This window comes from Leucoraja erinacea, chromosome 17, assembly GCF_028641065.1.
Source record: "Leucoraja erinacea ecotype New England chromosome 17, Leri_hhj_1, whole genome shotgun sequence".
NCBI lineage: Eukaryota > Metazoa > Chordata > Chondrichthyes > Rajiformes > Rajidae > Leucoraja > Leucoraja erinaceus.
The window spans coordinates 12672746-12688008 of NC_073393.1; the positions used below are offsets into that span (position 1 = coordinate 12672746).

Below are 15263 nucleotides of genomic sequence, written 5' to 3' on the forward strand. Positions count from 1 at the left end.
CAAGTACCATCTCTAGGAGGACAGTAGCTATTCAAGAAGACAGTTTTTTTACATTTTCTTAAGCCCAATTAAAAATGGGCAATGCTAGCAACTATTATGTCCGCAAATGCATAAAAAAGTTGGTTGAAATGAAAACAATTGAAAACCTCCATACAATTAAAAGGTTTACAATTTAATGATGACATCTGCCATAAAACTGATAAAACATAGATTGTCATGAAACAAAGCCAAAGCTCAAATTACTAAACTTGCTTCTCTACAATCAAAACAGGTATACAATGGAGTCCTCAAACTATCCAAAACCAGGGTTAATACTCAGCAAATTGAAATCAATAAAACTGATATCTTTCCAATATTGATAATCAGTATCAATTCTAATAGCTCAAAAGGAAGAATAGAAGGATTTTTCCAACATAGGCAAGAACAGAATATGGACTATATCATAAAAATTCATTGTGACTTAATTCTGCAAGCGTTTAAAACAAAGGGTTCAAAACATAAGGAGGCACACCAGCAAATGCCCATTTACCTGTATATCTGTGTCTTTGACCGGCTCAAGAGGTTCAAAGGTTGTGGCTGCACTCAAGCTTTCCAGTCGCTGAGAGATGTGAGATATGTCCAGCCCTTTGGTCCCCAGCAGAATAGACCTATTAAAAAAGAGGGGAGGGGAAAAAATAAATCATCATTCAATGTTCTCCATATAAACAATTATTTTAGCTTTAAAATTTACAGTACAGAACCAGCTTTGAGGATTAACAAATAAAATTATCAAATGTATTCTTTAGTTAGAAAAATATCTTTAACCATTAAACATGCAAGCAAAGAGAATAGGCAGCTGACTGTACAATGTCAATATGGAACAAAGTAGGAAGAGTCCAGGCATAACACACCGTGAGGAATGCCAACATTCTAATTTTATTATTTTGAACAATAGAAGGTAAATGAATGCAATTCTCATTTACCCCTGGACAACAGATATGGAACAACACTGACTAGGGTCCAAGGCAATGGGTGCCAATTTGTCATTTTAGAATAAGAATAACACAATCTTTACATAACGCAACTGAGACAAACAGATTACCTTCAAGTGAGAAAAAATACAGATAAAATGAACCCATCATTTCATACTACATTTAATATTGAGGCGTGACTTCCAACTACTTGTTTCACAATTAGGCTGATAAAATGAAAAGGTATTCCCCCCATAAACTTATGTTTACTGCTGCTAAAGTGAAGATTTTCTCCTTCAATTTAAAATCATAGTTTCTGAATGAAGTAATTTCTTCAAATTTATCATACCTTGTTGCAGATATTGATTTCTCTATGAGAAAGGAGACTAACCTAAAGTCTTTTTCCAGCAATTAACAAATATTATTCAATCTCAACATCCAGAATTAAACTCTAATCAATTCACAATGACCTTTACTTAACATGAAACTTTATAATCTTTAACGCAAACAGCAAAATCCTAGCCAGAACACGCTATCCTCAACAACACGAGGTGACTTACAACGTGCATCTCCTGTGGCACAGTCATATTTTAAATGAATGTTGTTGAAGGCAAGAGTCGCAAGTGAGAGTGACAGGTCAGCTTGTCTCAAGAATAAATAGGCCCTATGGATTATTTTGCACTAAACTGGTGACAGGTCATTGCAAAAACAATGCGATTCCTGCTAAAGAAGTACAATTCAAGACATTCAAAATAAGGTTTAGCCCTTAAACTTACGCCTTGACATCTGCTGTCTCTTGTGATGTGCGAGTCAGGGTCCTGGAACGCAAAACCTCCCCTGCCTGCTGAATCTCCTGCAGGTTTCTTTCCACATGTGGAAGCTCGGATACGCCTTCAGTTTCTGCTGCAAGCTGCTCGGCCTGCTGCAGCAGCTCTCCAAAACCCTCCAGGTCCATAATAAATATTCAACCGGGTCTGCAGAAAGAAACAAAAATGAGAAATTCCATACAATTCTTTCACAATTATATATAAAGAGGCGATTTATACACAACAGTCTGTATTTATGTTAAGCCTTGGAGATAGGGAAAAGCACGGAGTCAAAAGACACAGCAGGTTAGAGCAAACAACACCAAAGGGGTGCAGCGTTTGGCCATTGCAAGGCCATATCATTTTAGTCCGGGGCCTGATGCTGCAGCTTTCAATAAAATGCACGAAGGCCTTGGCTGCTTCTGAAAGGGCAATGTGTAAAATGTTCTGCCCAGGACCGAGGATCGATTTGGGGATATTAAACAAGTAAGAGATCAGCATCTATTGGCAAGATGTTTCACATTAAGTCAATTTTCAGTTGAATAAACTTCACCAGCAGGAAATTAATTTCCAGACCACTGTGACATACAAATATTATGCTCAACTTCTAACATTTATGAGAACAACTTCCAGACCGATTCGTTTTCAAGAGTAGCCATTGATTGAATGCTTTGAAAATGATATTGTGGGGGAGATTTGTTAGCCTGGTTCCCCCATCTGCACCTAGAATTGCTGTCTGCCTATGCTTTAATTACCATATTGAGATGTCGAGACTCTGTCACTCTCCACTGGTTCCCAGACTCCCACGATACGGCCTGTATATTAACAGGGACAATGGCAGTGCACCAGGGGAGATCGGTGTTTGAAAGCTTAGACAGACAGCAAAGCCCATTTGTTAGTTTAACGGCTTTAATAGCCGTGAGCAAGATTTCACGGTATTTAAAATGTTGCTAACTTCGGAGACATTAAAAAGATATCAGAAATTAAATTAAAATTAATGTTTTTAAAAATTAAAGTTAATCAAAATGTTATAAATAATCCAAAAGCACAAAACTGAGCAGAAATATTTTAAATAATGGAAACGCAAGAATGCTTTCTCAATCCCCTACTATATTCCCGACTTACTCACGACTGTATGGCCAAATTCAGCTCTAACTCCATCTACAGGTTTGCAGATGACACCACAGTGGTGGGCCAGATCATGAATGATGATAAGACTGAGTACAGGAAGGAGATACAAAACTTACTAGCATAGTGTCAGGACAATAACCTCTTCCTCAATGTTGGCAAGACAAAGGAGTTAGTTATCAACTTTAAGATAGTATGGTACATGCCCCAATCAGCATCAATGTTGCTGTAACGGCAGATTTTTATATTGTTCAAGAGATTACTCCCTCCAGCCGCTAAATGGACTACATGGTTAAGGGGAATATCTTTATACGCATGCAAGCTCTCCGTCGGGGACCTTCAGAGCTTCTTCACAGATAAATCTTCAAAACACAGTCTTTTGTTTAATAAATTCTTTATTGGTGATGAAAAACAATAAGGTACATCCAAACTTCTTTCGACTCGTACACTATAATCTTCATCGAACTCCAACTTATCACTTTAAAGGTTAGAAAACTCCTCGTGTCTCCGTTACACTTCGCATGGTCAAAGGGTAAACCTTCCCCATGCTTGTCCAAAACTAAACTGAAAACTAAGCTTCTGCGCAAGAAACATAGCTCCAAACACGCCCTAAAATACGTCATAAATCCCACCCACAATATAACGGGCAGTCTAAAATTTAAAGACACACGCCATCATTAAGGACACGCAAAACAAGCCAACTGGCCACTACAGTTACCAAAGTGGAAATGGTTAAGAACTTCAAGTTCTTTAGTGTTAATAGTATCAACAATCTATTGTGGATCAACCACATTGATGCGACAGCCAGGAAGGCACACCAACCCCTCTTCTTCCTAAGGAGACTGAGGAAATTCGGCATGTCTCTAATGACTGTCACAAACATTTTATGCACCATAGAGAGCATACTGTCGGGTTGCATTACAGCTTGCTTTGGGAACAGCTTGGCACATGTTCGCAAGAAATTACAGTGGGTTGTAGATGTAGCCCAGTCAACACACAGACAACATTTCTCACCATTGACTCCATCTACACTTCACATTGCTTTGGAAAAGCAGCCTACATAATCAATGACTTGTCCCACCATGGTCATTCCTTCTTCTCCCTGCTTTTGGCTGGCTGAAGATACAGAAGCTTGAAGACATGCACCACCAGACTCAAGAACAGCCTCTTCCCCTCTGCTATTGGGTTTCAGAGCGTTCCTTCCATAAGCTAGGGTACTGTCTGACTCACCATCTCCATTGTGGACAATGAGATTAGCGTATGGAACTGATGCGCTGCAATTCTTGTAATCTCTGGCTCTTCCCCTTTGTTCTATCTATTATACTTGAATTTGAAGTAATTGTATTTGGGTATTGCATTATCTGATTTGATGGATAGCACACAAAACCAAGCTTTGCACTGTACCTTGGTATACATGATAATAATAAACCTAAAGTCAAGTTCCAGATTGAAATCCTGTTGCATACTGACTATCATCAAGGGAAATTAAATCAGATAAATTAATCCAATTATAAAAGAAAACAGGCAAAACAAACCCAGACTCACATCCTGACCTAAATACTGTGCATGATCTTTACTTGAAAGCTATATATGGATAGTTAAGTGGGTGCAAGCAAAATATGAATCCAGCTTGTTCATGACCAAATTTCACCATGGTCAATGTAGATTTATGGTTAAATTTACACTTGAACTTGGTAATTTGGCTGAAGCTCCCATTGTCAGTATTGTTGCATCTATTAAATAAGAGTTAGATGGATCTGTATGTTTTCTTTGCCTGGTTCCTTCGTCAGAGCCAAGAATCAGGAGCAGATATATTTCAACAAACAAGTGAGCAGTCTTTTGACTAATTTGTTTTTAAGATCAAGGTGATATTATAAGTAAACAAACAATTTTCATTTTCAGTCCCTTTAATGTATGAAAACCTGTCCACTGTGCTTGTCAACAAGCCATAATAACAGTTTTATCTTGAAGGACCCAATTTGATGCCAAGCTGCATGCACAAAACAAAATAAATAATAGAACTGGAATTTTCTCTCTATAACCTGCTAGAACATAAAGACATCAATTTAAACAGAAGTAATCTACATGATCTTTTGATGTGCTGAATTTGGAAAAAAAGAAGCAAGATTTAAGAGATTCTGGACACATCGTGTGCAACTAAAAGTAATTACTTTACCAAAGAACACAACAAAAATGTCCAGAATTCAAGTATCAATTATTTTTCAATAACATGAAATGATTACCACTTCTAAATCATACATGTCATGTATCATGTTAACAAAAGGCAAAACTGATTTGGTACTGTAAAGAATAACTTTGCAATTCATGTTAAACATTCAAATGCTGTTCTGCAAGAATCTGCAATGCAGTAAATTAAAGCCAGTGCACAGTCCAATCACATGAAAATGGGCCAAATCTGGTATTAAATTTGGTATTGATTGCTTTGTGCTAAACACTTCTTATGCAGCACATCAGTTGCATTTGCCTAGTGGAAAAAAAGAGTAAGCAGAGCAAAATGCAGATCCTGTTCCAAAGCCAACCTTTGGCAGAATGAAACAATAATGAGTACCTGTACCGTATTTCCCGGCAATGAAGACGCTATTTTATACCCAAAAAATAAGGCACGAAAATTTACCTGCGTCTTGGAGGCTGAAGGTTAGATTGTTACACGGATTGTACTCGGCTTGTACACGCTGGAATTCAGAAGATTGAGGGGGGATCTTATAGAAATTTACAAAATTCTTAAGGGGTTGGACAGGCTCGATGCAGGAAGATTATTCCAGATGTTGGGGAAGTCCAGAACTAGGGGTCACAGTTTAAGGATAAGAGGAAAGTCTTTTAGGACAGAGATGAGAAAATCATTTTTTACACAGAGAGTGGTGAATCTGTGGAATTCTCTGCCACAGAAGGTAGTTGAGGCCAGTTCATTGGCTATATTTAAGAGGGAGTTAGATGTGGCCCTTGTGGCTAAAGGGATCAGGGGGTATGGAGAGAAGGCAGGGATGGGATGATCAGCCGTGATCATATCGAATGGCGGTGCAAGCTCGAAGGGCCAATGGCCTACTCCTGCACCTATTTTCTATGTTTCTATGTTAGCCAAGAAAGATAGATATGGCTATCCCTCAGTACAGCAACATCAAGAACGATAGCCAAGTCTATTCCTCATTGCTAGCAGTTGATGCGAAGCGGCTGTAAAGTGGGAAATGGCTGTAAAAGGACAGTGCCGCTGGGGAGGGCGAGTTCCTTTCACAGCATGTGGAGAGTCTGGCCAGGGTCAGCACGGGCAGGAGCGTTGGACGGAGGGGGTTGGGGATCATGCCAGCAACTCGCTTACTCACCGCTGCCGCGGCGCTCCGGGCGCGGAGCCACCGCATTGTGGCCGGGGAGGGAAGTAGCTCGGGTGGCTGTGAGCGGCCGCCGGGACCGGACAGCGGAACTGGCCACCACCTCAGAACCTTCAGCCGGCCCGCTCACCTCTGGCAGTGCTCTCCATCTGAACACCTCTCTCCTGCCGCTCGCCGGCCTCGCTCATGTCAGCCACTTCCTGCAAATTCTTCAATTCTGACTGCCGCCAGGAGCAGGACATGGCCTCACTTGCTGCACTGGGTGACACTGCATGGCATTCACTGCCTGGTCTGTGTCTTTCAATGTAAACCGAACAGAGAGGGGACCAGAGCAAAGATCATGGAGTGGGGTGGGTCAGCGGGCGATGGATAACAGGACAGCGGGCAGTGGAGCTTACTCCTTTGTCAACGTGAGTAACCTCAATAGGTTCCTTGATCGCGCTGACACAGGAGTAAGCTCCACCGCTCGCCCTGCTCTATGATCTTTGCTCTTGAGTTGGTCCCCTCACTGTCCGGGCTGAGCAGTGAATGCCATGCAGTGTCACCCAGCGCAGCAAGTGAGGCCATGTCCTGCTCCCGGCGGCAGTCAGAATTTTAGGATTTGCTGGAATCAGCTGACATGGGCGAGGCCGGCGAGCGGCAGGAGAGGTGTACAGACAGAGAGCACTGCCAGAGGTGCAATTTCACATATGGTCTGCACTTTTGATAACAGTACTTCTGAAAATGGTATCTTCAACCTCATTATTGTTAAGTCTAGAGATTGCTGTTATCTCATTCAGCACGTTCTAAAATGACTAACCAAGAAATCCAGCTTATTTGGAAATTATAACTAATCACAAAAGTCTAAACAGGTGTCAGTGCATTACCTGGTCATTTTTGGAACCTGGACATTATTTTTAAGTATTAAATTTACTGAAGACTTACACACGGGAAAACTTTCTGATGACTTACTAATTAACTTGTGACCAGAAAATAGATTTACCATGCAAGTATGTATCTGTTACTGCTTTTGCAGTAGACCAAGACATTTGTCCCTCTATAGCTGGCAGGAACATTGTGAAATTGTAACTGGTTGAGTGTGAAAATATAAAACCAGCTGACTATGAATCATTCTCTTTCTCCACAAGTAGATTACCATTTCTGTATATTGTATCTAACTCTCCGTATAAGCTGAGAACCTATGATCTTTCCAAATCCAGGTGAGAACACTGCTTGGAACAGTCTTGCGAGTAATTCCTAGCACCATGTGTGCGAAAAAAAAGTGAAGGCCTCTAAAAGGAAGCTTTTTTTTCGAGGAATGAGAATTAGACTAACATGGATAGAGGGGGAAAGCATTAGCTGCTCTCCTTGGAGAAGAAAATCTTGTTTGGAAATTTAACAGAGATGTTCCAAGATCACAATCCATTTTGATAATGTGAATAAGGCTAAGCTAACCTACCTGGCCTGAGTGTCAGTAACAAGTGGATAAATTAAAATTGCCTTATCAAAATGCCTTAAAAAATATTCCAGAAGCTGGCTCTCCAATGCTTTGATCAAACCAGTGGTAGAAATAAGATTAGTTGAATTTCAATGGTGCATTAAATAAAAGAGGAAATATTATACGGTCAAAGGGAAATCTTATAAAATCTTAAGAGAAACAGAAAAGAAAATAATTATTTGGTTTGCTTTACAAATGAATAGCATACATGGCAAACACCTTCCTTCAGTACTGTATCAATACTCAAGACAACAATATCTATCATCAAGGACCCACCATCCGGGCCATGCCCTCTTCTCACTACTATCATTGGGCAGGAGGTACAGAAGCTTGAAGTCACACACAAACAGGTTCAGTAATAGCTTTTTCTTCAACTATCAGGTTCTTGAACCAACCTACATAATCCTAATTCTACCTTCACAACAGGACAAGTTCTCCCCTCTCACTTCCATGGACTTTAATTTTTTCATATTTATGTTTGCATTAATGTCTTGTTTTTTTTTGCAGACTTTTAGAAATCTTGTGTGATTTGTGTATCATTTGTTTTTGTGTGTCTATGTGCCTGGGACGCCGCTACAAGTAAACATAGAAACATAGAAATTAGGTGCCGGAGTAGGCCATTCGGCCCTTCGAGCCTGCACCGCCATTCAATATGATCATGGCTGATCATCCAACTCAGTATCCCGTACCTGCCTTCTCTCCATACCCTCTGATCCCCTTGGCCACAAGGGCCACATCTAACTCCCTCTTAAATATAGCAAAGTAAGATTTTTCCTTGGTGCCTTTGTACTTTCCTTGGTACGTGCATATAATGAAAACTTGATTTGATTCTAGGAAGAACAACAAAAGCATTGGAATACTTCAAATTCTTTTTTTTTAAATCAAGTTGTTTATTAAGCTTTCAAGTCATTTTGGCCAAACTTAGCAACAATCATGCATCTTGATCAGCTTAAATATGCTTTCTTCAAATAGCACAAATCAATCTCCAAACGGATAGATCACTGATAGATGCAATATTCCTCAAACATACTGCTGAATATGTTTGAGACTAGCTCTTCAAATAAGCTACTGGGATGTTCAATGGAAGAAACAAATGCATTCTTAGATAGTACATCCCCGAGTTCCATTATTATCAGTTATCAAACAGTACAAAGCCCGGATCATTGTCGGTTTCTCTCTTTGACCTGCGTATATTTCCAGCATTTTCAGTTTTTAATAAACGGCCCTGAATCTTTTTTTTAAATAATCAGACAAAAAATATATTAATTTATTTTAAATTACTCGTACAAAACCAATTGGTAAGGTCCTGGCCGAGTACAGAGACAGCAATTAATTTGTCCTAATGGCTTCAAGACAAACCAACAAAAATATGGGATATCATAAATTATGAATTGAACAGGTAATTTGCACCAGTGTTCCATATAAAGGATGCAAGAAACATCTAATAAATGTGGAATTTAACGGGAAGGGAAATCTTGAGAATGCAACAATCACCAGAGAAATAATATCGAGCAAATTATTGGAGCTGTGGCTGACAAGTTCCTGGGTCCCATGGGATTTCAACCTTGCTTCTTAAAATAACTGGCTAATGAAGAAAGTTGCAATAGGTTAGTTCTTTATTAAAAAGGGAAATCTGGAAATAATCGCCTATTAGCTTAACATCCACCGTTAGCAAAACATTAAAAGATTTTACTAAAGATGTTATTGCATGGCACTTAGGAAAATGCAAAGTAAACAAGCAAAGTCAACACAGTTTGTGAAAAAGAAAGCATGTTTGACCAAATGAAATCTGAAGAAATAACATAATAATGACAAATTTGAATTGACGAATGTATTATAATTTTATGGAAGCAACAATGTCAAAACTGATGTAACGTAGAAATTCTGTCAAAGAAATCTAGCAGGTGCTGTCAGCAATTCTTCATAAGCCTGCAGAGAATTTGAGTTAATTGTGCATGATTTAGAGGAAAGTCAATTAAAAATCCTCTACCAGCTTTTGAAATGCACAGAGTATTAGACCATTGAATTCAAAGGATGATACTGAATATTTAGCTTGTGATTTGGCATTCTGTGTGCAGTAAAGCAAGTGTTATAGCTGAATATTTAAAAATGCAAGTAAAGTATTTCTTAATATTGCTTTTTAATAGTGGTAAGTAACTCACTGAGAAAATAAAAAGTTGGCAGATTGGGGGGGAAAAAACAAGAATATGGAGTAGTTAAACCTCAGGGAATGTGTTGCCAACAATATAAAATTCAGTACAAAGACTGACCTAATATGTGACAATTAGTAATAGATTCTCAAAGACACAACATCCTTTTCCAAATATCACGTCATGTGTTGAGAAAGACATTTTAACAAGTTACAGTGTTTGACAGTCAGTGTTATGGTACTTGAAGTCTGCTGAGTCAGTCTCTCATTAGTCAACAATAACTGGAGAAGATCATGAACTCTTCGTGTTGCAGGCTGAACAATCATATGTATCATTATGAACATTGAAGGCAAGGCAACATTCTTTCCAATTACATTGCTCAAAAAGTGTTCAAATTTGACAAATCAAACTCACAATGCCTGATTATATAAAAATATGGTCCACTGTATCGTGTAAATTTTCAATACTAATGATTCAATGTGGCATGAAACTAGGTTCCATCTACTTTGATCTCTGAAAATCCCAAATTCACATCAAAATTTAAATCCTATTAATACTCCACCATATCTGTCTCGCATACATTTCTGAAAGTGATTATGTACAGTGAAACAATTTGGAATGAAGCAACATTTGGATGTAAAATAGATCTCACAAACAAATATGAACAAACTGGTTGTCAGCATTATCAATGTAAACATTGGAAATATTGTTATCCCAGAGAATTTGGTTTTAATATTTACAAGCTACTAATAATTTTGATTAATGCAGAACAAAATAATGTTTATACCATACAGACACAAACATTTAGCAGAAACTGCCAGTATTGTTCGATTTAAATCATGTAGGTTTATGTAAAAAAAAAGCGAATCACCGGCTTAATGCTTATTCCTATTTGTTGTGATGAAAAAATATGTTTTGTATATTACTGTACATGTCCATGTAACCTACTCAAAGGAGAACTAGAAAATCAAGTTTACGGTCCTATTTTAGCTGGGAAAATATCATATGAAAGATTTACCTATTGAATCAATTCAAATAAATGCTAGATTAATTTTGTTGCATTGCACCTTATCTCCAGAGTCTGCTCGATAAATGTTCTTTCCTGTTCTTAAACCCAAGTTCTCTACACCTTGTAAATGGTATGATTTAACATATACCCAGCAGAGAATGCATGCATTACAATTGAGATTGTTAAACACTATTCTGTGTGAACATTGAGGCCATTTCTCCCATCGAGTGAATGGTGCACTCATACCCCTCTGTAACCCAATCTCTCTCACCTGCCACCACCTACACCAGTGGCAAGTTATAGTAACCAATTAATCTACCAGCACAGAGCTTGAGAAACTGCAGCATCCGGAGAAAACCCACATGATAGCGGGAAGAACAGCAAAAAGAGAGCACCAGATGTCAGGATCAAATAGAGTTACTGAAGCTGTGTAGCAGCAAAGTTAATTACTGAAATGTTGTGCCACTTTTTTCAGTTTCAGTTTAGTGTATTGTCACGTGTACCGAAGTAGTCAAAAGCTTTTGTTGCGTACTATCCAGTCAGCAGAAAGACAATACGTGATTACAATCGAGCCATTTACAGTGTATAGATACATGATAAAGAAATAACATTTAGTGCAAGGTAAAACCAGCAAAGTCCGATCAAGGATAGTCCGACGGTCACTAAAGAGGCCGATAGTAGTTTTTTTTCTATTCATACTTCACAGATATTGCATTCAAGGTCTCCATTGCAGGGTGTATGGAGTTTAAAAGTAGGCGATTTTTAATGTAAATTTACAGGGCATTAGTAAAACCTTACCTGGAGCACATTTAATTTTACTTTATTTTTGGGAAAGGATTAATTGGTAGTGCAGAGACGATTAACAATGTTGATTATTGGGGTTGGTATATGAAGAATAGTTGAGCAAGACTTATTGCAGTATATTATTGCAGACTTATTGCAGTGACTAGTGGGGTACCGCAAGGCTCGGTGCTGGGACCGCAGCTATTTACACAATACATTTAGATGAAGGGATTCAAAGTAACATTAGCAAATTTGCAGATGACACAAAGCTGGGTGGCAGTGTGAACTATGAGGAGGATGCTATGAGAATGCAGGGTGACTTGGGACAGGTTGGGTGAGTAGGCAGATGAATGGCAGATGCAGTTTAATGTGGATAAATGTGTGGTTATTCACTTTGGTAGCAAAAACAGGAAGGCAGATTACTATCTAAATGGTGTCAAGTTGGGAAAAGGGGAAGTACAACGGGATCTGGGGTTCCTTGTTCATCAGTCAATGAAAGTAAGCATGCAGGTACAACAGGCAGTGAAGAAATCGAATGGCATGTTGGCCTTTATAACAAGAGGAGTTGAGTATAGGAGCAAAGAGGTAATTCTGCAGTTGTGTAGGCCCCTAGTGAGACCACACCTGGAGTATTGTGTGCAGTTTTGGTCCCCTAATTTGAGGAAGGACATTCTTGCTATTGAGGGAATGCAGTGTAATTCCTGGGATGGCAGGACTGTCATATGCTGAGAGAATGGAGCGGCTGGGCTTGTATACTATGGAGTATAGAAGGATGAAAGGGAATCTTATTGAAACATGTAAGATTATTAAGGGTTTGGACATGCTATAGGCAGGAAACATGTTCCCTATGCTGTGGGAGTCCAGACCTAGGGGCCACAGTTTAAGAATAAGTGGTAAGCCATTTGGAACAGAGACAAGGAAACACTTTTTCTCACAGACAGTTGTGAGTCTGTGGAATTCTCTGCGTCAGACGGCAGTGGAGGTCGGTTCTCTGGATACTTTCAAGAAAAGACTAGATAGGGCTATTAAAGATAGCAGAGTCAGGGGATATGGGGAGAAGGCAGGAACAGGGTACTGATTGGGGATGATCAGCCATGATCACATTGAATGGCGGTGCTAGCTCGAAGGGCCAAATGGCCTACTCCTGCACCTATTGTCTATAAGGCTTATCACAATAAGGCTTATTGCAGTATATAAAAATGAAAAGGTGATCTTAATGAAACATTTTAAGATATTGAAGGTGAATGCTGAGAGGATAGTTCCCTCAATTTAGCAATAGTGGAAATATTTTCAGAATACATTTAAGACAAAACAGGGAGTTTCTCAGAGAGGTGCGGGTATTTGGAAATCTCAACCTCATACAGATGTTGAGACTGTCATTGAATATATTTAGACCGAGATTGATAGAGATTTTCCCTACTTGGAAGTCAACGTTAAGGTGAGCAAGCAACAGAATTGTACTGAAGCCAAGGTTGGATCAACCATGACATTATACTCTTTGGCAGAGTGGGAGTGGGGGCATCTACGTCTACTCCTGCTCATGTCCTGTGTCTCAAGTTATTTATTAATTTTGGACAAATTGCAGAATTAATCAGATACGAAAGTGGCTGGGATTTTTAAGCTGCAAGATTATCATACTTATATACAGTGAGCATTGACAAAATCTATGCAAGTTTCCAATGCAGTCAAGAGTACTTATTTTGCATAGATAATTTACTAACCTTCAATAGATTTCAAGCAGTTTCTCATCTGACAATATAAAGGAAGCAACGCCAAAAAATATTTAATGTTGAAAGATGGACAAACATTAAACATAGCTTGGGATCTTTCAAAGTTAATAGATTCTGAATAGTTTTAAAAAGCATCTGGTGGTTGGTCTTTAAAGTTGTTGACCAAGTATTGATTGGCTTTGCTGACAATTTTCAATAAAATGTTTCACATTTGAAGTCTTTGTATCAAAAAAACTATTTCTATCTTTTTGCCTTTAAGCCTCCAACATTAATTATGAATTTATACAATCCTGCTTGATTCAGCAAAATATTATATTTCCTCATATCCAATGTTTCCATATTATCTGCCATTAAAATTCTACACAGGTCACTGCTTCTGATAATGGTGTTGATGCTGCAGAGCACATCAGGAAATTAAACATGATGCCTTCTCCTGACTTACAGAAGCTCTGTAATTTCAGGACACTGTCCCAGCTGAATCTCACTCTCAAACATCTCAGGTTGAATCATGTGTGCCATCCCTAATTGGAGATAGGTACTAACACCATGTTGGTATAATTCCTAACCGGATCCATTCATTAGCTTTGTACCGAGTTTCTCCCATTCTTTTTGTCAGAGGATGGTTCTGCAGGATTCTGCCTAATTCTAAAAATTCCAGGAGCCATCTGCCATGTGCACAAGCATGTCATTGTTACCAACACAAACATCCAAAAGGCTGCCATCTCAGCCTTTTATTATACTCCCTGTACACTGGAAACTTTTATTGCTGTTTAGCAACATGAGGACCAAAGTTGTGCCAATGAAAGTCAATTAAGCCATTATGAGACTGAGAAACAAGAATAAAACTGTTAGAGACATCAGCCAAACCTTAGGCTTACCAAAATCAACTGTTTGGAACATCACTAAGAAGAAAGAGAGCACTGGTGAGCTTACTAATTGCAAAATTATTGGCAGGCCAAGGAAGGCCACCACAGCTATTGACAGAAGAATTCTCTCTATAATAAAGAAAAATCCCCACACACGTCCGGCAGATCAGAAACACTCTTCAGGAGTCAGGTGTGGATTTATCAATGACCACTGTCCATATGAGCCTCATGAACAGAAATACAGAGGCGACACTGCAAGATGCAAACAACTGATTAGCCACAGAAATAGGATGGCCGGGTTACAGTTTGCCAAGAAGTACTTAAAAGAGCAGCCACAGTTCTGGAAAAAGGTCTTGTGGACAGATGAGACAAAGATTAACTTACTGTATATCAGAATGATGGCAAGTATGGAGGAGAGAAGGAAGTATGAAGTATATAAGTAGGAACTATGAGCAAAGTATGGAGGAGAGAAGGAACTGCCGAAGATCCAAAGCATACCACCTCATCTGTGAAACGTGGTGGTGGGGGTGTTATGGCCTGGGCATGTATGGCTGCTGAAGGTACTGGCTCACTTATCTTCATTAATGATACAACTGCTGGTAATAGTAGCATAATGAATTCTGACCTGTATAGACACATCCTATCTGCTCAAGTTCAAACAAATGTCTCAAAACTCATTGGCCGGCAGTTCATTCTAGAGCAAGACAATGTTCTCAAACGTACTGCTAAAGCAACAAAGGAGTTTTTCAAAGCTAAAAAAATGGTAAATTCGTGAGTGGTCAAGTCAATCACCCGATCTGAACCCAATTGAGCATGCCTTTTATATGCTGAAGAGAAAACTGAAGGGGACTAGCCAAGGGATATGCAACAAAATACTAAACATGACTACTTTCATTGACATGACATTGCTGTGTCCCAAACAGTTTGGTGCCCTGAAAATGGGGGGGGGGGGGGGGGGAGGACTATGTATAAACACTGCTGTAATTTCTACATGGTGAAACCAAAATGTATAACAATGGC

The 15263-nt window shown here is 39.0% G+C and overlaps 1 protein-coding gene across 1 annotated transcript in view; it reads right to left on the reverse strand.

Annotated features, from left to right (window-relative positions):
* The window catches only part of nup93 (nucleoporin 93), a 96326-nt gene that overhangs the window by 77475 nt on the left and 3588 nt on the right, over nt 1-15263 (reverse strand). The window contains exons 2-3 of the mRNA XM_055648562.1: nt 1727-1924; nt 530-647 (exon numbers count right to left, since the gene is read on the reverse strand). Of these exons, the coding sequence (XP_055504537.1) occupies nt 530-647; nt 1727-1905 (297 nt within the window). The 5' untranslated portion in view covers nt 1906-1924. The remainder of the gene's footprint in view (nt 1-529; nt 648-1726; nt 1925-15263) is intronic.